The 21,191-nt window shown below is 46.9% G+C and overlaps 2 protein-coding genes, 1 non-coding gene and 2 pseudogenes across 6 annotated transcripts in view; all 5 read right to left on the reverse strand.

Moving 5' to 3' along the window:
• Window positions 1–2,731: 2,731 nt before the first annotated feature.
• On the reverse strand, window positions 2,732–2,849 carry LOC148093315 (small nucleolar RNA SNORA8). The gene has a single exon (XR_015714469.1). It is a non-coding gene; the product is annotated as a small nucleolar RNA SNORA8 (small nucleolar RNA).
• Window positions 2,850–4,543: 1,694 nt separating this feature from the next.
• On the reverse strand, window positions 4,544–5,046 carry LOC107534584 (glycine cleavage system H protein, mitochondrial pseudogene; annotated as a pseudogene).
• Window positions 5,047–10,474: 5,428 nt separating this feature from the next.
• UQCR11 (ubiquinol-cytochrome c reductase, complex III subunit XI) lies at window positions 10,475–12,951 on the reverse strand. Its single transcript, XM_016209726.2, has 3 exons — window positions 12,844–12,951; window positions 11,287–11,435; window positions 10,475–10,634 (listed from the first exon to the last, which is right to left on the reverse strand). The coding sequence occupies exons 1-2, from the start codon at window positions 12,891–12,893 to the stop codon at window positions 11,315–11,317; spliced, it is 171 nt and encodes a 56-aa protein (XP_016065212.2). The 5' UTR covers window positions 12,894–12,951; the 3' UTR covers window positions 10,475–10,634; window positions 11,287–11,314.
• Window positions 12,952–16,719: 3,768 nt separating this feature from the next.
• LOC148093316 (cytochrome c oxidase copper chaperone pseudogene) lies at window positions 16,720–17,067 on the reverse strand (annotated as a pseudogene).
• Window positions 17,068–20,270: 3,203 nt separating this feature from the next.
• The window catches only part of TCF3 (transcription factor 3), a 39,537-nt gene continuing 38,616 nt past the window's right edge, over window positions 20,271–21,191 (reverse strand). For all 4 annotated transcript variants that reach the window (XM_087816598.1, XM_087816600.1, XM_087816599.1 and 1 more), the window contains exon 19: window positions 20,271–21,080. In XM_087816598.1, the coding sequence (XP_087672724.1) occupies window positions 20,938–21,080 (143 nt within the window). In that variant the 3' untranslated portion in view covers window positions 20,271–20,937. The remainder of the gene's footprint in view (window positions 21,081–21,191) is intronic.

The following is a 21,191-nucleotide window of genomic DNA, read 5'->3' on the forward strand; positions in this document are numbered from 1 at the left end:
AGATTTCTTATGTCCCTTCCCCTCCTGGGTTCCCCAAGGGGCAGCTGCACGAACAGCAGCCTCAGGTGAGCAGGGCAAAGTAGCCAAGAGGGCACCCTGAATGGGGAATGGGCAGTCACTAGGTTACAAAGCTGGTTTAAAGCCTTAGATTCCTATCTGCAGAGTTCAGACCCAAATCACAGGTCTCCAGGACCCCGGTCTTAACTGGCACTTAACTGCTAGGTGTGTTTTCCAGCGTGTATAACTTTATTTCTTTTTTTTAAAAAATCCTCACCCGGGGATATTTTTTCCACTGATTTTTAGAGAGAGTGGGAGAGAGGAGAGGGATAGAGAAACATCGTTGTGAGAGAGACGCATCGATTGGTTGCCTCCCACACGCCCCTGACTGGGGCAGGGGATGAACCTGCAACCAAAGTACGTACCCTTAACTGGAAATTGAACCCGAGACACTTTGGTCCGCAGACTGGCCATGGCTATTTCTTCTATTAATTTTTTAAAATCCTCACCCAAGGATATGTTTTCATTGATTTTTGGAGAGGAAAAAAAACCATTGATGTGAGCCCTAGCTGGTTTGGCTTAGTGGTTAGAGCATCGGCCCATGGACTGAAGGGTCCTGGGTTCAGTTCCTGCATGTACCTTGGCGGCAGGCTCAATCCCCAACCCCAGTGGTCAGGGCACGTGCAGGAGGCAACCAGTCAATGCGTCTCTCTCACATTGATGTTTCTCTCTCTCCCTCTGTCTCCCTTCCACTCTCTCCAAACGCGATGGAGCCCGGCTGGCGTGGTTCAGTGGTTGGGCATTGACGTATGATCCAGGAGATCACGGTTCAATTCCTGGTCAGAGCACATACTTGGGTTGCAGGTTCGATCCCTCATGAGGTAGGCAACCAATCGATGTCTCTCTCTCCGCTCCCCTCCTTTTCACTCTCTGGAGACAGATGGAAATAGTATCCTTAGGTGAGGATTGAAAAAAACAAAAACAAACATCCCCGTGAGAGAGAAACATCAGTTGGTTGCCTCTCATTGTGGCCCAACCGTGGGAATTGAACCTGCAACCTTTTTGGTGTATAGGTCGAGGCTCCAACCAACTGAGCCACCTGGTAAGGGCACGACTTCATTTCTTAATTTAAGAAATATAGTTATGCCCTAGCCTGTTTAGCTCAGTGGTTAGAGCATCAGCTCATGGACTGAAGGGTCTTGGGTTCAATTTCTGCCAAGTGCACATACCTCGGTTGCAGGCTCAATCCACAGTCCCAATCAGGGTGAGTGCAGGAGGCAACCAATTGACATGTCTCGCTCACATCGATGTTTCTCTTTCTCTCTACCTTCACTCTCTGAAAAGCAGTGGAAAAAACATCCTCAGGTGAGGATTAAATACATATTTAAATATATATACACACACACACATATATATGTATGTGTGTGTGTGTATATATTTATAGCCCGGCTGGTGTTGCTTAGTGGTTGAGCGTTGACCCATGCACCAAGAGGTCACTGGTTGAATTCCTGGTCTGGGCACATGCCTGGGTTTTGGGCTTGGTCCCCAGCTGGGGGCTTGCAGGAGACAGCTGATCGATATTGATGTTTCTATCTCTCCCTCTCTAAAAAAAATCAACATAAAACATTAAAAAAAAGAAATATAATAACAGAGACAAACACGTTCATTGTAATCAGTGAAGCCATGTGAACATGTATAAAGGAAAAAGTATTAACAACACCCCTCGTGTCAGGGGTCCCCTTGATTACCCCATGTCCTGCTTTCAGTTTTTGGGGTATATACAAAAATGAAATTCCAGAAGTGAAATTGCTGAGTCAGATGGTAATTCTACCTTTAATCCTTTGAGGAATCACCATCCTGTTTTCTACAGCAGCTGCCCCCTTTCATATTCCCACCAACAATGCACAGTGCAGGAAGGTTCCAATTTCTCTAAATCCTTGCTAGTACTTGTTTTCTGGGGATTTTGATAGTAACCATCTTGATGTGTGTGTGGTGTTGGGGCACAGAATTTTGACCGCAAGAACCACTGTCAAATATACAGCCTATGTGTCCCCACTTTCTCCTCACATGCTTCTCAGGGAATCTGGCCCAAGCTGGGCCCCAGGATCATACTCCAGGCAGCTGGTCCACAGGCTGTGTGCTGACTCAGTGGCCTGACTGGGAGAGTGAGCATAATCCCAGGAGGGAAATACAGGGCGGCCCACTCCTCTCCCCTTGGGCTGGGCCTTCCTTATACTTTGCTCCTTTGAAGTAAACCCCCTTTCCCAGGCTGGCTGGTTCGGTCCCCAAGCAGACACCCTCTCCTGCCCATCTCTGAAAGGGAAGAAATAGAAATTAAACCAGAAGGTGCCATATGAGGAACGGAACCTTTAAAAGACTTTCTATGGCAGAGTCTCCCCCTTGGCACTGCTTACATCGGGCACAGTCATTCTCGGGGGGAGGATGGGAGGCAGGGGTGCGTGCTGGGCACTGTGGGGTGTTGAGCAGTATCCCTGTCCCCGACCTACTCAATGCCAGGAGAACCCCCATATGTGTGACAACCACAGATGTCCCCAGACACTGCCAAGATCCCTGCAAGCTAATGAGGCTAGGGAGGCACTCTCCTGGGGCCCAAATTTGGGGGGGGGGGGCAAATGCCTTGGTCATCAAAATGAAAGGTATTAAAGCAATACTTTAACAGTTCAAAATGAATGCAAAAGATTCATTGTGAACAAAATGTCAAAATAAACTTTTATACTGTATCAATAAAATTACCAGGTTTAACATGCATGAAGCCATGACAACCAACATGCCAGATACTGTCCTTTGAACACCTAACAGGAATAAACTGAATGCAGATACCGTGCAGTGCATCAAAATGTTAAAATTTCAAGTGAATATAGTATTGAGCAAACAGTGCTGTGTCAAGTCATTTTGGAGCCCAAGACAAAATGAGACATGCCCCTTTTATACATGTTTTTATGTTGTTTTTAAGTTATTTTTTATGTATTTATTTAATTTTTATGTCATTTTTGGTTTTTTAATGATTAACTTTTCCCCTGAGACATTACAGTCATTAAAAAAGTATTAAGATATTGAAAAGAAATTTTATTAAAACCAGCAGTACTTTGAGCTTAGATATTCTATTTCTGCCCAAACCTGAATTTATTAGAATTTCACTTTTCTGGCTTTCATAGAAACACACTCAGATATATATAAATAAATTTTTCTTTTGTTAATCCTCACCTGAGGATATTTTCCCACTGATTTTCAGAGAGAGTGGAAAGGAAAGAGGGAAGGAGAGAGAAACATCATTGTGAGAGACACATCGATTGACTGCTTCCCGCACATGCCGTGACTGGGGCCAGGGACTGAACCTGCAATCCCTGTGCCCTTGACCAGGAATTGAACCCGAGACCCTTCGGTGGGTGGGCCAACACTCTAACCACTGAGCCACATTGGCCAGGGCATGGGCAGTATGTTTTTAAACATCTGCCTCCACCTCTAGAATTTTTAAAAGTTAAATTTCTTGGGGTAACATTGGTTAGCAACAGTACATGAATTTCAGGCATATAATATGGCATATGTGTACTCCATTGTGTGCTTACTACCTGAAGAGTGGACTTTTTCCATCACCTTGTATTTTACCCCTTTTACCTCTTTGTGCTCCCTTCATCCCATTCCCCACCACCAAACAGTTGTCTCTATGAGTTTGTTTTGTTTTATATACCATATATGAGTGAAATCATATGGTTCTTGTCTTTTATCATCTGATTTATTTCACTTAGCATGACACTATCAATATTCTTCCATATTGTTGTGAATGGCAGTATTTAATCTTTTTATGGCTGAGTAGTATTCCACTGTGTATATGAACCACATCTTCATCCACTCATTCATCAGGGGACACTTAGGTTGTTTCTATCTTGGCCACTGTGAATAATGCTGCAGTGAACATAGGGGTACATGTATCTTTAAAATAAGTGCTTGCAAATTTTTTGGGATAGATACCCAGAAGAGGGATTCTGGATCATGTGGTAGCTTGATTCTTAATTTTTTTTAATGAAGAAGTTGAATGTTTTATTTAACTTTCTTGTTTTCCTGCAAGGCTGCTGCTTCATTGTATTAAAATAGCACCAGCAAACTCAGTATATTGCAAATTAAGATAGTATTGTCTGTCATCTGACACTGTAACTTAAAACTAACAAAAACTTTTCTCCACTGCCAGTTATTTCCAAATCCAGAGGTGGATGTAAGCAAATTACAATATTACATAAGGCTTAAGATAATGTTAGCCTGAATTGCATAATTTTTATAACTAGATTTTACCACAGATAATTTCAGGAATTCTGAATATTATAACTGTAGCCTAGCCTAAAAATCATAGGGTGTTGTGAAAAAGATGAAATCATCAGAAAGTTAAGGGCTATTTTCTTCCAATAGCATTGTTTCTTTTTACATTGGTATTACTGAAAGTTGCTGTTTTAAATCTTCTGTCCACTGCTAATTTAAGACAACTATGCTAGATTAAGTTGTTTCATACTACCTTATTTAGGGGGTTTCCATTTTATTCCTCAATAGATTTTATGTATTTCTCATATGCTTCTTCACTCATTGGTTCATCTAATTCTGAAGGGTTACTCAGTGTCATTTTGATTAGCCAACCATCTTCATAGCACAATTTGTTGACAAGTTTTGGATTTTCAGCAAGAGCTTCATTAATTTCAGTTACTTCTCCTGATAGAGAATAGAGTTCACACTTTCCAAAGCACTAAACTCATCTTGTTTGTTCAATTTTGTCCTAATTTCAGGCAGACTACAGTATACAAAATCTCCCAAAGCTTCCTGTGCAAAATTGCTGATTCCCACTGTTCCAATTCAACTTTCTGTTATTATCCATGCATGCTTCTCTGAACTTATGCACGATGAGCAGATTGGGGCTGGTGCGCAGCGTCTGGAGGGTGTCTGCCCTTAGGCCCCAGGGCTGTGTGGCCTGCAGGGAGTGGTGGGTGAGGCCGCATGCAGGCTGCAGGTCACAGCCTGTACCCTCCCTACCGCTTGGAGCACCATGCTCCCAGGGGTGCCCATTCTTTTTTTTTTCCTATTGTTCAAAATATTACAGATGTCCCTTTTTCTCCCTATTGACCCCTTCCACCCCGCCCCCACCCCCTGAGGTGCCATTCTTAATTTTTTGAGGAACCTCCGTACTGTTTTCCATAGTGTCTGCACCAACCTGCATTCCCACCAACAGTGCATGAGGGTTCCCTTTTCTCTACATCCTTGCCAACACTTGTGTTTTTTTTTTATTTTTAAAATATGTTTTTATTGATTTCAGAGAGAGGAAGGGAGAGGGAGAGAGATAGAAACATCAATGATGAGAGTCATTGATCAGCTGCCTCCTGTACTCCCCCAACTGGGGATCGAGCCCCCAGCCCGGACATGTGCCCTGACCGGAAATTGAACCGTGATCTTCTGGTTCACAGGTTGACACACAACCACTGAGCCATGTGGGCTGGGCCACTTGTTTGTTGATTCATTGATAATAGCCATTCCAATAGGTGTGAGGTAATACTTAATTGTGGTTTTAATTAGCACTTCTCTGATTAGTGGCATTGAGCATCTTTTCATATGCCTATTGGCCATCTGTATGTCCTCTTTGGAGGACAGTCTATTGAGGCCCTCTGCCCATTTTTAATTGTTTTGTTGTTCTTGAGTTATATGAGTTCCTTAGGTATTTTGGTTATTAACCCATTATCATGCCATAGCCAGTTTGGCTCACTGATTAGAGCTCGGCCCTTGGACTGAAGGGTCCCAGGTTTGATGCCAGCCAAGTGCACGCTCCTTGGTTTCAGGCTCCATCCTGGCCCTGGTTGGGGTATGTGTGGGAGGCAGCCAATCGATGTTTCTCTCTCTCTCTCTGTCTCTCCTTTCCACGCTCTCTGAAAAGTAACGGAAAAAATGTCCTAGGGTGAGGATTAAAAAAAACCTTATCAGAGGTATCGTGCAAATATCTTCTCCCATTCAGTTGGTTTTCTTTGTTTTTACATGGTTTCGACTGTGCAGAAGCTTTTTAGGTTGATGTAGTTCCATTTGTTTTTCTTTTACTTCTTTTGCTTTTGGGATCAAGTTCACAAAAAGCCATATGAGACCAAGGTCCATAAGTTTAGTGTCTTATGTTTTCTTCTATGTGTTTTATTGTTTTAGATCTTATATTCAAGACTTCAGTCCACTTTAATTTTTATGTATGGTGTTAGCAGTCTAGTTTAATTCTTTTGCATGTGGCTTTCCAGTTTTCCCAATGCCATTTATTGAAGAGACTTCCCTTTCTCCATTGTGTGTTTTTTGCTTGTCAAAAATTAGTTGCCCAGTGTTTATTTCCGGATTCTCAATTCGGTCACATTGGTCTGTGTCCTTTTCTGCCAATACTGTACTGTTTAACTGTTATGACTGAGTCAGGGAATGTGATACCTTTGGTTATTCATGGTACCCGATGGATTGTTTCTCCATGCATTTCAGGTAGTGAACTCGTGTTCAGATACTGTTTTGCTCTTAACAACTCAGCAAGTTGGTAAGTAGAGGTCTTTTCTTTTCCAGTAGGAGGTGCTGTAGTGCAAGTTTGTTTTCTCTCACCTCTGCTGCCTCTACTGGGTTCTGCCTCTCCCAGATTGGCTGCAATGGATGGGTGAGGGGACACATTCTCCAGGGCTCTCCCGTCTTCGGCTTTGCCACCTTGCTGGTAATGGCAGCTCCTAGTTCACAGCTGCCGCACTATTGTGCCACATCTCTGGGGGGGTTTAGCTGCACTAGGTGCTGGCTATTCAGGCCAGAATGTGGCTTCTGCCCCGCCAACCCCCCCAGGCCACCAAGTGGGGGCTGCAGCCTGACTCTCCCACAACTACTTACCTTGTTAGCAGGGCTGTGGCGGGCATTGGCCTGCATCTTGTGGTCCTGTTTCTTTCCTTCCTTGTCCCACTCCCCTACTAGTTCTGATGCACCAATTTCAGATGTCCCCATGTGCAATCTCTCAGGCATATCTGGGTGCTGAGAAGGGTCCTTCTGTTGAGTTAACAGTTGTCTGACTTTAAAGGGAGGGACAAACGGGTCTTCTTACTCTATGATGCTGGTGACACTCCTCAGATATATTTTTATTAAAACCATTAACTGTTACAAAAAGACATAAAAATATGGGAATTGGGGCGTGTTTCCTTTCGCTTCAGGCTGCAATATGGCTTGGCACAGCACTGTCTACGCTGCATGCATTAAATATTGTTAACAAAAATTTAAGAATACTCATTTATCTCACAATTCACCATGTATTTAAGTGACAGACATGTTCATATATGTCTAAAAGAACACTGCGAGTATTATTATAATGGCAAATCACTGGAAATGAACATCCCTGGCTGACTGGTTAATAAATGTTAGTACCAGGCAGCTGTTAAAAACTGAGAATGCTGCTCTAGCCAGTTTGGGCCCTCGGTTTGAAGTCTCCTGGGTTCAGCTCTGACCAAGGGCATGTACCTCGGTTGCAGGCTCAGTCCCTGGCCCTGGTTGGCACAAGGGTGGAAGGCAACCAATTGATGTGTCTCTCTTGCATTGATGTTTCTCTCTCTCTTCCCCTCACTCTGAAAAGCAATGGAAAAAGTATCCTTGGGTGAGGATTAAAAACACACAAACAGCCCAGCCAGGCGTGGCTCAGCGGTTGAGCATCGACCTAGGATCCAGGAGATCAGGGTTCGATTCCGGGTCAGGGCACATGCCCGGGTAGCGGGCTCAATCCCCAGCAGGGGACGTGCAGGAGGCAGCTGATCAATGACTTTCTCATCATTGATGTTTCTGTCTCTCTCTTCCTTTTCCTTCCTCTCTCTAAAATCAATAAAGATATATATATATATATATAAATTAAAAAACAAAAACCAAACAAAACACCAAAAAACAGAATGCTGCCCTGGCTGGTGTGGCTCAGTTGGAGCATCGTCCTGTGCACCAAAGGGTCTTGGGTTCGAGTCCTAGTCAAGGCACATACCCAGGTTTTGGGTTGGATCCCCGGTAGGGGCATGTATAGGAGGCAACAGATTGATGTTTCTCTCTCACATGGACTCTCTCTCTCCCCCTCTCCCCTCCTTTCTTTAGAATCAATGAAAAACATGACCTCGGGTAAGGATTAAAAAAATTAATGTTAAGTGCTATATGTGCCACTAACTTAACTTCTGTAGTAACAAGGACATTATCATTCTTCACCCTTCCTAATTCTGACCATATAGTTTTACTTCTATTTTTCTATTTTGATTTTCCATTGCTTTCTCACAATCCTGTACTCGATATCTAGCACACCTGTGACTTTTCTCCACTGCCACATTTTTGCACTATTTACACTTATGTGCAAACTCATTCCTTATCTGCACAGAAGTGGAAAGCTAGGTATAAAATAAATGTTAAAGCTTGGTTTTTATAAACATTTTAATATGTAGTTTGGACATGATTTATTACTAAGGTTCTCTAAACTGGAAGTGAAATGCATGCCTTCTGAAAATGTTCTGGCTTTGTTAATTCTATAGTAAGCATTGCATTGAGAAATATCAATCTAACTATTAAAAAAACCTGAGGATACCGTTTTGTTTTCTTTTTTTAAAAATTATTTTTAAATGTCTATTTCAGAGAGGGAGAGGGAGAGAAACATCAATGATGAACCATTGATTGGCTGCTTCCTGCATGCCTCCCACTGGGGGTCGACCCTGTAACCCAGGTATGTGTCCTGACTTGGAATAGAACCATGATCTCCTGGATCATAGGTTGATGCTCAACCACAGAGCCACGCCAGCCAGGCTACTGTGTTTTCTTAAGTGGCCTGGACTCCAGGAAATAAGCCTTAGCTGAACAAAGTACTTGAGGAAAGGTGTGTAGAAAATGCCACTAGTGTTAAGAATATAAGGCTGATATGGACTGAATATGTGCTCCCACTCCCAAAATTCGTATGTTGAAGCTCTGAGCCTGTGTGGCTGTCTGGAGATGGGACCTCTAAGGATGTAATGAGGTTAAATGATATCCGAAGGGTGGGGCCCTGGTTCCCTGGGATTAGTACTGTTCTAAGAGACACCAGAGGGCCCACTTGCTCTCTCTTCTTTTCTCAGGCATCAAGGTAAGGCTGTGTGAGGACACAGTGAGAAGGCTGCTGTCTGCAAGCCAGGAATTGGGTCCTTACAGAAACTAACCCTGTTGGAACCTTCATGTCAGACTTTCAGCTTCCAGAACTGAGAGAAAATGAAAACTACTTTAGATATCTAAATTTTGTTGTTTAAGCCATGCAGTTTGTGATGTTTTGTTATGATAACCTACACAGACTAATATAACAGCTATTTCCACAAATATGGTATATCTGTATAGAATGATTCTAGAATTTTCAAGAACTTGGCAAGAGATAGAGAGAATTGGGCAGGGGCACCAGGGAGGAAGTGGACTGCGCCCTATCCTTGTGTACCTTGGTTGTTTCTGTCCTTCATGTGATGGTTTAACACAGCTTTAAAGTCTAATATTCTCCTTTGAAAACACTGAGCTTAATTCTCCTCCCCTTGAATGTGGGCCGGACTCAGGGATGTGGTCCTAATAAATGGAATGTGCAGTGAGAATAAAGGAATGGAGTGAGACTTCCGAGGGTAGCTCATAAAAGACATGTGGTTTCTTCTGCTTGCTCATTCTGGAACCACTCACCGGGAGGCAGGTGGTGGGGAGGGCAGGGAAGCTAGCAGCCGCATTGTGAGGATGCCCAAGCAGGGCTGTGGATAAGCCACGTGGAGAGAAGCTGAAGCCTGGTTGTGCCAACAGCCACATGAGGGAGCCACCCTGGAAGTGGCTCCTCTAGCCCCAAGTTACTCGTAAATTCTTGGCCCACAGAAACTGAGAATAATGGTTGTCATGGGGTAATTTATTTCTTTTCTTTTTTAAAAATGTTTTTATTGCCCAGCCGATGTGGCTTAGTTGGTTGAGCATAGTACCATGCACCAAGAGGTCGCTGGTTCTATCCATGATCAGGGCATATGCCTGGGTTTCAGGCTTGATCCCCAGTAGGGGGTGTGCAGGAGGCATTGAATCGATGTTTCTCTCTCTCTCTCCCTCCCCCTTCCCTTCCTCTCTCTCTAAAAAAGAAAAAGAAAAAAGCAACAACAAAAAAACACACAAAACATTGATCAGCCACCTCTCACATGTCCCCCACTCGGTAATCAAGCCCACACCCTGGACATGTGTCCTGACCAAGAACTGATCCAGTGAATAGGACAATGCTCAACCAACTGAGCCACACTGGCCGGGCATCATGGGGTAATTTCTTAAGGTAGCAGTAGATAAATACACTTTGCAGGGATTATCCATTAAATACCTTAAATAACCAATTTCTGCCAGCCACGGGGAGAAATTGCAAAATTTTGTAGCGGAAAGGACCCCTCGATCACCCAAGCCACCAGGTTACCAAGTCTCCGGCATCATCACGTCCAGCCACAGCAGGTTTCAGAGGAAGGTTTAATGCATTCATACATCAAAGTTATTTTCATAAACATGGAAAGTCCTAAGTCACACTGTGGATCTCCTTGAGATCTATGCTGAAGGCTGGGGTTGTTCCAGATGCAGCAGGTCCTGAGATGGAAGCTGTCGGTACCACCAGTCACCTGGAGGGGGAACAACAGAGGGTAAGCAGAAGGCTCTTGACTCCAGTTCTTATGGGAAAAAGAGGCATTGAGCCGTGAGAAGGAACAGATGGTGCAGCCAGGTTCCAAAACCAGATCTAGCTGTAACATCTAGGAGCTGCATGGCCAGGGCCTCAGGTCCTCATCTGTTATATGGGGTAAAGCCATGCACACTCTGGACTGTCATGTGGGCAGCAAGCTAAACATGGCACATTGATGGACATGCTGGGGACTAATGGACAAGTTCTGAAGGGTCATTACTGTGGCCCACAGCCTTCACTGTCCCCATATGTAAAATGGGCATCCCTCTGTCCTGCTCAGGGTTGGGCAGATTGAGATGGGAAGCAGGGTGCATGGTCATTCTCCAGGATTGAGCACTGAGGAGCAGTGCCCATTCCCTTATCCCACAAACTGAGGCTGCCAGCTGGCAGCTCTGTGCCAATGCGCAGGAGGTACCTGAAGAGCCTAACCAAGAGCTCCGACCGCAGGCAGGATTCTCCAGGGTGAACAGTCCAAGTGAACCTCCCAGCGTTGCTGCCCTAGGCCTGGAAGCATGGGAATCCACCTTGTGGAAGTTCACTCCTCTGTCATGGGGGAATCATGGGGTTCACCTGCTGATAGCCGCTAAACTTACCAGAGGGGTCTGAGGAAGGTCAGTTTAATTAGTTGTCCTTCTTAAACTTGCCATTGATGTAGGGCACCCAGTCCAGAATCAGCCGCCAGTCGGTGGCCCACACTAGCCCCACGGTGCCCACAGCACCCCACATGCCTGCTGTGGGAATCCTGTGAGAGGACAGTGGAGGTCAGGCCCTGCTGGGGTCTCATCCTCCTGGTAGCACATGCGGGTCCCTCCCCCATCCCCAGCTTCCATAATATCAAGTACCCACCATGCACTGGTCCCTGCCCAGCATGTGAACACATCCTGCTGATGATCCTGCAGGGTGGACACAGGCAGAAGACCCCGAAGTGACTACACTCTTATCTGCTTTCATATTGTGATCTGCCTAAGATTTTATTTGGGGAATTTGCTACTAAAAAAACAAACAGCCCAGCCAGTGTGGCTCAGCGGTTGAGCATCAACCTATGATCTAGGAAATCCTGGTCAGGGCACATGCCGAGATTGCAGACTTCATCCCCAGTAAGGGGCATGCAGGAGGCAGCGGATCAATGATTCTTATCAAGGATGTTTATCTCTCCCCCTCTCCCTTCTCAAAAAACAAAAACAAACCCAAGCTTGTAAGTACCATAACAGCAGCTAATGTGTGCATGCAGGCACCATATATACAGTTTACAGTGACTGGCCATCCTCTGTAACAGCCTAGGATTGAATGAGGCATGAGTATCGGGGTCTCTATTAGGGGTGAGAAAAGGCTGAGAGAGGGTGAGTCACTCCCCTGAGTACAGTCTTATACCATAGATCTCGTTTACTTTTTCTTGTTTACTGACAGAACATCAGCCACAAAGCTTCCATTTATTGCTGTGTTCTGGCACCTAGCAGTGCTACGTGCTAGAATATAGTGGGTGCTCAATAAATGTTTACTAACTGAAAGCCTGGGTGTATTTGTTGCTCCTTGACCAAGCCCAGATGAGAACGAACCAAGTGAGCTGAGCTTGGGGAAGCCGGAGCCATAAGGCGGAGGGACTGCATGGGCGCTGGTGCTTCTCACTGGATGCGCCAGGGACAGCCTTCACCATCCTGGGCCCGGGTCACCTCAGCTGTCAATCACCACTATCAGTGTCCACCTCAAGGTCCCTGCCAGAGCCACTGTCCAGAGGCAAGCTTCCACTCCTGCCTGAACTCGGGGACTGCCAAGTGTAAAACCCTTTTTCTTAACTCCTTAGGCTGTCTTCCCCCACCCCATCCGCCTCCCACATGGGGGCAGGGGCAGCCGTGGGCTTCACGCTCCCTGTACAAGGTCATTTAAAAAGTCAAAAACAAAGCCGGGAGCATACAGGATCAGTTTTCAGGCCGGAAGAGCTGAGTCGAGGGTGCTGGGCGGGGACTGGGGGGGGGGGGGCCCTTCGGGTGGGCACCGTCGCAGCCCCCAGCTGGAGAGGGAAATTGAGGCTCAGAACGGTTCCGCCACGGGGCCAGAGGGCGGCGGTCCGCGCACTGATTGGGGCACAACGGCGGCGCGGCAGACTAGGGAGGGCGGGTTCGGGGTGCCGAGGGTGGAGGCCGGGACCTCACCAGTTCTTGGCCAGTTCGCGGTAGCGCGGGCCCAGGAACTTGCTCAGCATCGCGTCGCGGTCTGCAGCTCAGGGTGACCCCGGTTTCGCCAGGCCAGGACGCACTGCGTAGGCGCGCAGAGATGACCGGTCCGGGGCGGGCCGACCACGTGACATGCGCGCGCAGACTCGGAATGTATTAAGTTACTTCCGGGGCGGGGCGGATGACGTTGAGATGTGGGCGAGAGTAGGCAGCATTGTAAATCCGTCACGCAGGTCCTCCAGTTCAGTCTCGGCGCCGGCTGTCCCAGTGGCTCTCAGCTGCGCGGCCTCTGGCTGCTAAGGACAGCCCACGACATTTGGCTGGTGGCTTCGTGTTTTTACTACGTGCCAGACTTTATTTACAATGAACGGAACTGAGACCAAGCTAGGAGGGGACTTGTCCTGGGTCGCCCACAGGGACAGGGTGCGATGTGAACCCACTTCTAGAGGAGTCGGGCTGTTACTGACCAGCTGTCATTGGAGCCTTGGCCAAAGGGCAGAACTTCCCCGAACCTGTTTTTTCCTCGCGGTTGTCTGTTGGAAATTTTCTGCACGTTTTCGTTTGTGAGCGGGTGTTTCCTTTTCCCAGCGGCGGAGGGCGGCGAGACCCAGGCGCCGAGGACACTCAAGTCCCCTGATAGATGCGCCTCCAGACCAGGCCCTCCACTTCTCTGCTGACCGCTGCCCAGGCTCGCTCGGGCCCAGCGTCGGAGGCAGCAGGCCTGGAGGTAAGCTCAGGACGCCGTGGGTGTGTTACCAAACCCAGCCGTGGCCTCCTGAGATCTGCTCCCTGTGTCCTCACCTGCCCCTGCCCCGGGCTCCCAGCCCCGGTTTGGGAGCCAGCAATAGTATGTAGTGATTATGATCTGGTTTCTCATTCTTTTCAGTTGCCAGAGTTTTTGAGTTTAGTGTAAGAGAGAACCTGAAAAAGCCTCTGTCCTTGATGGAAACTAAAACAGTGGGAAATAGGGGTTATTATAATGATTGTTGAGAACGAGGAGAAAGACAGACTAAAGCTGCCTGAAAAGACTAGCATTCATGGCATGGAGGCCTGGGGCTTCAGGTCCTGGATCTAGTAGTTCCTAAAGCCCTACCTCCATTGCTCCTTCTGTATAATATATTCCAGCTCACAAGGCAGAATCCTTTTCCTTTTAGGTGATAAGAGCAAAAACCAGTGTAAGAGAAGTTTAATGGCATGCTGTATAGCTTCAGGCATGGCTGGATTCAGGAGTTTAGCAATATCATGAATCTCTTTTTTCATCTCTCAGCCCTTTCCTCTGTGTCACCCTCATTATCTGGCAAACTCTTTCTGGGCAGCATTGCCTGCAAACTCTGGGTTCATTTTCCAGCAGCCCTTGCAAGAAGATGGTACCTCTTTCCCAATAATTGCAGAAAATGTCCCAAAGCTGGTTCTTGTTAGCCTGCTGTGGAAACAGGGCAGAGTCAGCCCTTCTTATATGAGGACATGGGCTGAAACGGGAAGAAGAGGATCCCCAAAAGAGAGTAACTAGGATTCTGTGACCAGAGGAGATGGTGGGTAGCAGGAACTTCTGACCTCCCTCTCACCCTGCTGACCCTCTGCCCAGGCCTCTTGGATTTCCTGTGGGTTCCTATCTGCCCCTAGGTGGGTAAAATGAACTCCTTTTTTGTTTTTACTGATGAGAAATTCACATAACATATAATTAATCATTAAAGTGTACAGTGCAGTGGCATTCCATGCATTCACAAGGTTGTGCAACTACCACTTCTGTCTAGTTCCAAAACATTTCATCTCTCCTAAAAGAAGTCCCATCCCCATCCCCATCAGCAGTCACTACCCATCCTTCCCCAGCCCCTGACAACCATGAATCCACTTCCTGTCTCTGTGGATTTGCCTGTTCTGGACATTTCACATAAATGGGATCACACTTTATGGCTTTATCTGGCTTCTCTCACTGAGCGTCATGTTTTCAAGCTTCATCCATGTTGTAGCAAGTGTCAGTACTTCACTCCTTTTTTCAATTATAGTTGATATTCAGTATTACATTAGTTTCAGGTGTATAGCATAGCGGTTAGACATTCATATAATTTATGAAGTGATTTCCCCCCAGTAAGTCTAGTATCCACATGGCACCATCCATAGTTACTACAAGTGCTTCACTCCTTTTCATGGCTGAGTAATATTCTAGTTTCTGGATGGACACATTGTGTTTGTCCATGCATCTGTGGTTTCTTTTTAGAGTTTTACAACATTATTGATGTATATCTGACATACAAAATGCACATATTTAAAACAAATACACAAGTTGGTATTTGGACATGTGCATGTCCATGCAACCATCACCACCACTGATATGAACACCTTCCCTGCCCCCTCTCAGTTCCAGCCACTACTCATCTGCTCTTTGCTGCTATTAATTAGTCTGCATCTTCTAGACTTTTATATAAAGGGAGTCATATAGTATATTTTCTTTGATGTCTGGCCTCTTCCATGAAGCATAAGTATTCTGAGTCATCCAGCTGTTGTGTCTGTCAGCAGTTTGTTCTTTCCGTTGCTGTCGTATTCTGTGCCGTGCATGGACCTGTGTGTTCACTCACGTGAAGGACACCCTGGTTGTTTCCAGCTTTTTTCTATTACAAATGAAGCTGCGATGGATGATCATGCCCAGGTAGAACGTGTATCTTGGTTTCTTTTGAGTAGGTGCCTGGGAATGGACGGGCTGGCTCACAGGGAAGCATATATTTAACTGTTGAAGAAACTGCCAAACTTTTTTAAAAAAAAATTGATGTATAATTGATGTATGACATTACTCTACTTTCAGGTGTGCCATCACTGTTTTTTGAAGTAGCTGCAGCCATCCACCAGTCACATGAGAGTCCTGTGGTGTTTGTATGTTTTACCATTTTATTAAAACAAATTTTTAAAAATGTTTAAAAAAATTAATTTCAGAAAGAGGGAGAGGGAGCGATAGAAACATCAATGGGCTACTTCATGCACCCCTCTCCTGGGGATCAAGCCCGAAACTCTGGGCATGTGCCCTGACTGGGAATTTAACCGGCAGCCTCCTGGTGCATGGGACGACAGCCAGCCGAACCACACTGGCCAGGCTGTTTTATCATTTTAAAAAGGACACTCACTATATTCATTTCCCATGCTGCCATAACTGACTATTCACCAGCTGGCTTGAAATTACAGGAATTTAATGTCTCCCAGTTCTGGAGCCAGAAGTCCAAGATCAAGGTGTCACAGTGCTGGGCTGTGCTCCCTCTGGAGGCCCCAGGGGAGGGTCCTTCCTACCTGTTCCAGCTTCTGGGGGTTCCAGTGTCCCTGGGTTTGTGGTCACATCACTGCAGTGTCCACCTCCTTTGTTCCGTGGCTTCTGTCTCTTGTGCATCTGTCTCTCTCCTGTTCTCTTACAGGGACACTGTCATTGATTTGGGGCTCCCCCTGATAATGTAAAATGACTTCATCTCAGATCCTTTCCTTGATTACATATGCAAAGCCTGTTTTCAAAGGCAGGAAGAACCTATTTTATCACACTTCACAGATAATGCATACTTTTTGTTTGACCAGGGAATTCCCCAAATTATTAAATCATCTTCATTCTTTTTCCCCCCACTGTTTTAAATATATTTTTTATTGATTTCAGAGATAGGGAGAGGGGGAGAGAAACATCAACGATGAGAGTCATTGATCAGCTGCCTCCTGCACACCCCCTTGCTGGGGATTGAGCCCACAACCCAGGCATGTGCCCTCACGGGGAATTGAACCTCGATCTCCTGAATCATAGGTTCATAGGTGGATGTCTGACCTTTGAGCCACGCTGGCCGGGTTTTTTTTTTTTTTTTTTTACTTTTATTGCATTTCTTTTATGTTGAATGTTGAATTTACTCCTGGGCCATAAGCTTTTGTTTCTTCATTTCCTCTGGGAAGTTATCTTCATTTTTCAGGAATTATTCACAGAGCAGACCAGCATTTCATATCTTAAATCCCAGGGCTCTCATGCAATCCTTGTGGGTCTTAATTAGGTGCCCACAGTACTCTTCTCCTTTCTCAATGATGCACACATCACTCTCCTTCTTGGTCTCTGGGCAGGTACAGCAAGGCTTCAGAGGCTTCTGTGTCTGAGAAGGGCACGTGGCTGCCAGACCTGGCATCTTTTTAGGCCCCAGATGTTGCATTTTTACAAACTGAAGGGAAGACTCTCCATCAACAAAATGGTTACAGCTTGCTTTATTGCGGTGGTCTGGAAATGAACCTGCCATATTTCTGAGGTCTACCTGTAAGGCCCTGTTCATAGGTTCCAGGTGCCACCATCACTTGTTGCAGCACAGTATGACCTCTGAGGACACCCACCATGGAGTGGAGTGGGTCTCCCTATCTTAGTCTGGCACGTCCCTTCCCTCCCTGGCCCAAGGGTGACAGGGCTGCTCCAGGCCAGCCTCAGGGGGTTCTCATCAGGCCCTGGCTGTGTGTGGCTGCTTCCTGAGAGCTGGGAAGGGCTGCCCTGGGGCCCTGACGAAGGTGTGCAACAGGATCCCAGTGAACCACACACTGACATCACTACTGTCAAGACACGGACATATCCTCATTGTTTCTGTCCCACATCCCCTGCCCACAGGATTTGTCTGAGCTGAGCCAAGCAGGTTCTCCTTCCAGAAATTTCCACAGGGCCAACTCTTGCTGGGACAGAGGGGGGATGCCTCATTCGGTGAGGATTTAGGTACCTTTAAGATGTATTTTTAAACACCTTTGTTGAGACAGAATTCACATACTGTGCTGTTCACCCATTCAATGTGCACAATTCCATAGACTTCGGTGTATTGCATTATTTATTTTAAAAATTAATAGGCAGCATCTCCAGAAGCGGCTTTTCCATGTGAGCCTGTCCCGGTCCCAAGTCACCAGGAGCCCCTATTACAAGTGCAGGCTCCTGCCTAACATGAAGCTTTAGTTCTAGGAGGAATCAGTGGGCATCTTTCCTGGTCAGTCAGTGGCTTTGCTGGCCTCGCTTACCCCACTCCAGTCAGATCCCTATTGTGGCTGAATTGTGCACCCCTCCCAAAATACATGTTAAGGCCTGACCCCCAGTACCAGTGAACAGGATCTTATTTGGAAAGAGGGTTTTTGCAGATGTCATTAAGACTGTACCAAAGTAGGGTAGCCCTGATGAAGTGACAGCTGTCTTTGTAGGAGGGAAATTTGGACACAGACACATGGGAGAGAAAAAAGCCACCCCAGGGGCCTGAAGACTCTAGAGGAAGCATGGCCCTGTGACACCTTGACCTTCAACTTCAGGCCTCAGGGATGAGATAATTCCAGTGGGTTTAAGCTGCACCCCCCGTCCCCCGCAACACCCCCACACCCCCATTACCATCTTTACAGGATGCAAGCTCAGGCCACTCAACAAGCTGTTTCCTCATATTTGAAGCCAGGGGCCCCCGAGTTCAGGGTGCCACTTTCCTGCCTCCCCCTTCATTGCCAAGCACACAGCCGCTGAGAAATTGGAAGAGAGCTGAGCATTGTCATGTCACATTTATTGCTACAGTGCTGTTATGTACAGGACAGGTGTCTATATTGACTTTAAAGGGGCTCATTTAAAATTTCTAAAGAATCCAGCCAGCTTTGTGGACACTTGTATAAAATTATTCTTAAAAAATTAAAAACCAGTTATCTTGAGGCACTCAGAGCACAATCCCCCTTAACTGTAATTTCCCCCATCCCCCAGTGCTACTTCTTCCCTTACTGGGTTCATCTTTATATAAACTCTACATGTAGCCCTAGCTGGTTTGTCTTGGTGGTAAGAGCATCAGCCTACAGATTGAAGGGTCCCAGGTTCGATTCCAGCCAAGGGCACATACCTCAGTTGCAGGCTCGGCTGCGGTGAGTGTGGGAGGCAACCAACCAATGTCTCTCTCTCACATCAATGTTTCTCTCCCCCTATCTCTCTGAAAAGCAATGGAAAAAAATATCCTCAGGTGGGGATTTAAATTCTGTATGTAAGACACAGTTCAAAAGTCTGCAGGCCTCCAGGGGTCTGGGGTCCTCAGCCCCCGTCTGGACCAAGGGGCAAAACCAAAAGCAGAATAAGAGGGAAACTGAGGGAGGTTCCCCAAGAGAGACAGGACCCAAAAGACCAGGGGAGTCAACAGGCAGAGTTCCCCCCAGCAAGCTGATGGCGCCTTGCTGTCCTGATGGGATTGGGAAAGATGACCCCAGGGGAGGGAAGGAGTCAGGAGGTAGCCCCAGCCTCAAGCCTAAATGTCCTGCCTGGTGCTGGCTGTAGGGTTCTCTTGAGCTTCCCACAGGTAACTCTGCTCCTCAGCCTTAGGGAGTGAGAGTGGAGTCTTGGGGAGAGACACTGAGATGTTTGGTGGAGTGAATGTAGCCAGCTTGGGGTTCCTCTATTTGGTGGGGGCAGGTAAAGGTAAGAAAACCAAAACCCCAGCAGGCCTGAGTTTGTACCTGGGTGACATGTAGGTCAACCAACCATCCCAGTTTCCCTGCAGGGGATCCAGGGACACAGATGGTCAGTGTAAACATGGAACAGTTCTGGGAAGCCTGGGATGAGTTGTTCCCTCTGATGATGTGTAAGACCAGAGGGGACTTGGAGAGGCCTGGGACACGGGACCCACAAGCCTGAGGGTGACCCATCCTCTTGGTTTTGCAGCTGGGCAGTAATTTGGGCAGGTGTATAGCCTTGGGACTTTTCTGGGCACAGGGACCCTGTACCTTCTCCGTGCTCTGTCCATGCCCATCTTTGGCCTCTCCACATCAGGACAGCCACTTGGTGGGGTGGGCGGGGAGTGCGAGTTTTCTGGGTAGGCCTTGAGCCACAGCCCCACTGCCAAAGTGCAGAGAAGGGCTTGGGTCCCCAGGTCAAAGGAATGAAGGATAGGGAGTCTGGAGAGATTCTACAGCATCGTGCTCCAGCAGTGTGGTCCTTGTGCTCTGGAACGTGGGCTACAACAAAACTCCCCACTTTGGAGGTCTGTGGGCTCCAGGGATAGCAGCTTGTGGGGTCTCAGGTAGGGATAGGGGGGCCTGCAAACTGTTGGGAAATGTCTGGGGGACCAGAGTGACATTTGGAGGGGGACCTTTGGCGTTTTCACCTGGGAGGGTGCTGCCTGAGTTGCACCTCCTTCCCTCCTGAGAGACCAGGGTCTTTCTCCTGGAGGGGGAGAGGATGAGGTGGGGAGGCCCCCATCAGGGAAAGGCCCACATACCACTTTACTGCAAAGCAAGAAAACAAAACCCCAACATCTAAAAAAATGACACCCACCCATACTTGTTCTCCCCATGTCCCGTGGCTGGGCTCCTGGGACAGGGGTGGGGGACCTCAGGTTTACAGTGGGGTCTTTTAAATACAACTTTTAATCTGGTTGATCGTGAAATGCAATGCTTAGTTCTAGAAACAGCAGCAGAAATACAAGAGACACGAAACTTTTATACAAAAACATTTGTTGCTTACAAAACATATGCAAAAAACAAAAAGCTAAAAAAAAAAAAAAAGACCAAAGGCATCTTCTTTACTAATCTTCTTCTACATTAAAAAAAAAATCTCATAACTAGCATTTTTATTTTTCTTAAAAAAAAAAAATCAGGCATAGGCACAATTTGCTGGTGGCTTCTGAAGAACAAGCCAGTTTTTCACAGCGTCTCTCTCCAGCGAGTGATATGTTTTAACTCTTCCATGTTTTATACTTAAGGCATACTTTTTTTTCTGACAAAGTGTATATTTCTTGTTTGTGTTCCAGTTTTTGCCAAAAAACAGAACAAAGAAAAAAGAAAGCTCCTTCCAGCCAAGGCTTATGTAGCAAGGCCGAGATGCAGTTTCAGGATCCATCAGGCAAGTTCCAGGGCGTGGGGGTGGCTGAGGCCTGGGGGTGGGGACAGCAGGGTCCCTGGGAGGCTCCTGGACCCCACTGTCACCTCCAGGGTCCCCATCACTTGAAGCCTCCTTAGGTGTTGGCTCAACGCTGACCACAGGTGTTTGTGGACCAGCTGGCCCACGTTGAGGATGGACCTGACACCTCTTGTGACCATTCCAGGTTAGACTGAGGTCAGGTCACTTATCCCTCGGTGGCGTACCTTTCACATATGCCCAGCAGGGTTGTGGGCCTCGCTCAGGCCCGGGTGGGCAGCTGAAAGCACCATCTGGGGGTCTCCAACCACGCCTGACACCTTTTCCTCTTCTCGTCGCTTCAAGCAGGCTGCTTTGGGGTTGAGGTTACGTTCTGGTGGTAGAGGGAGAACACTGTGGGAGATGGTTCCCAGAGAGGGAGAACATGAGGTGACAAGGATGTGGGGAGCATGGCAGAGAGCCAGAGGGAGAGGCAAAGGCCCTC

The sequence above is a fragment of the Miniopterus natalensis genome, chromosome 4 (assembly GCF_054644295.1).
Source record: "Miniopterus natalensis isolate mMinNat1 chromosome 4, mMinNat1.hap1, whole genome shotgun sequence".
Classification (NCBI taxonomy): Eukaryota; Metazoa; Chordata; class Mammalia; order Chiroptera; family Miniopteridae; genus Miniopterus; species Miniopterus natalensis.

Excerpts from the sequence above, each read along its gene's own strand:
- UQCR11 (XM_016209726.2), bottom strand. The coding sequence starts at position 12,893 with ATGCTGAGCAAGTTCCTGGGCCCGCGCTACCGCGAACTGGCCAAGAAC. Across the intron at positions 11,436-12,843 it reads CGCGAACTGGCCAAGAACTG|GATTCCCACAGCAGGCATGT; the intron begins GTGAGGTCCCGG and ends GTCCTCTCACAG.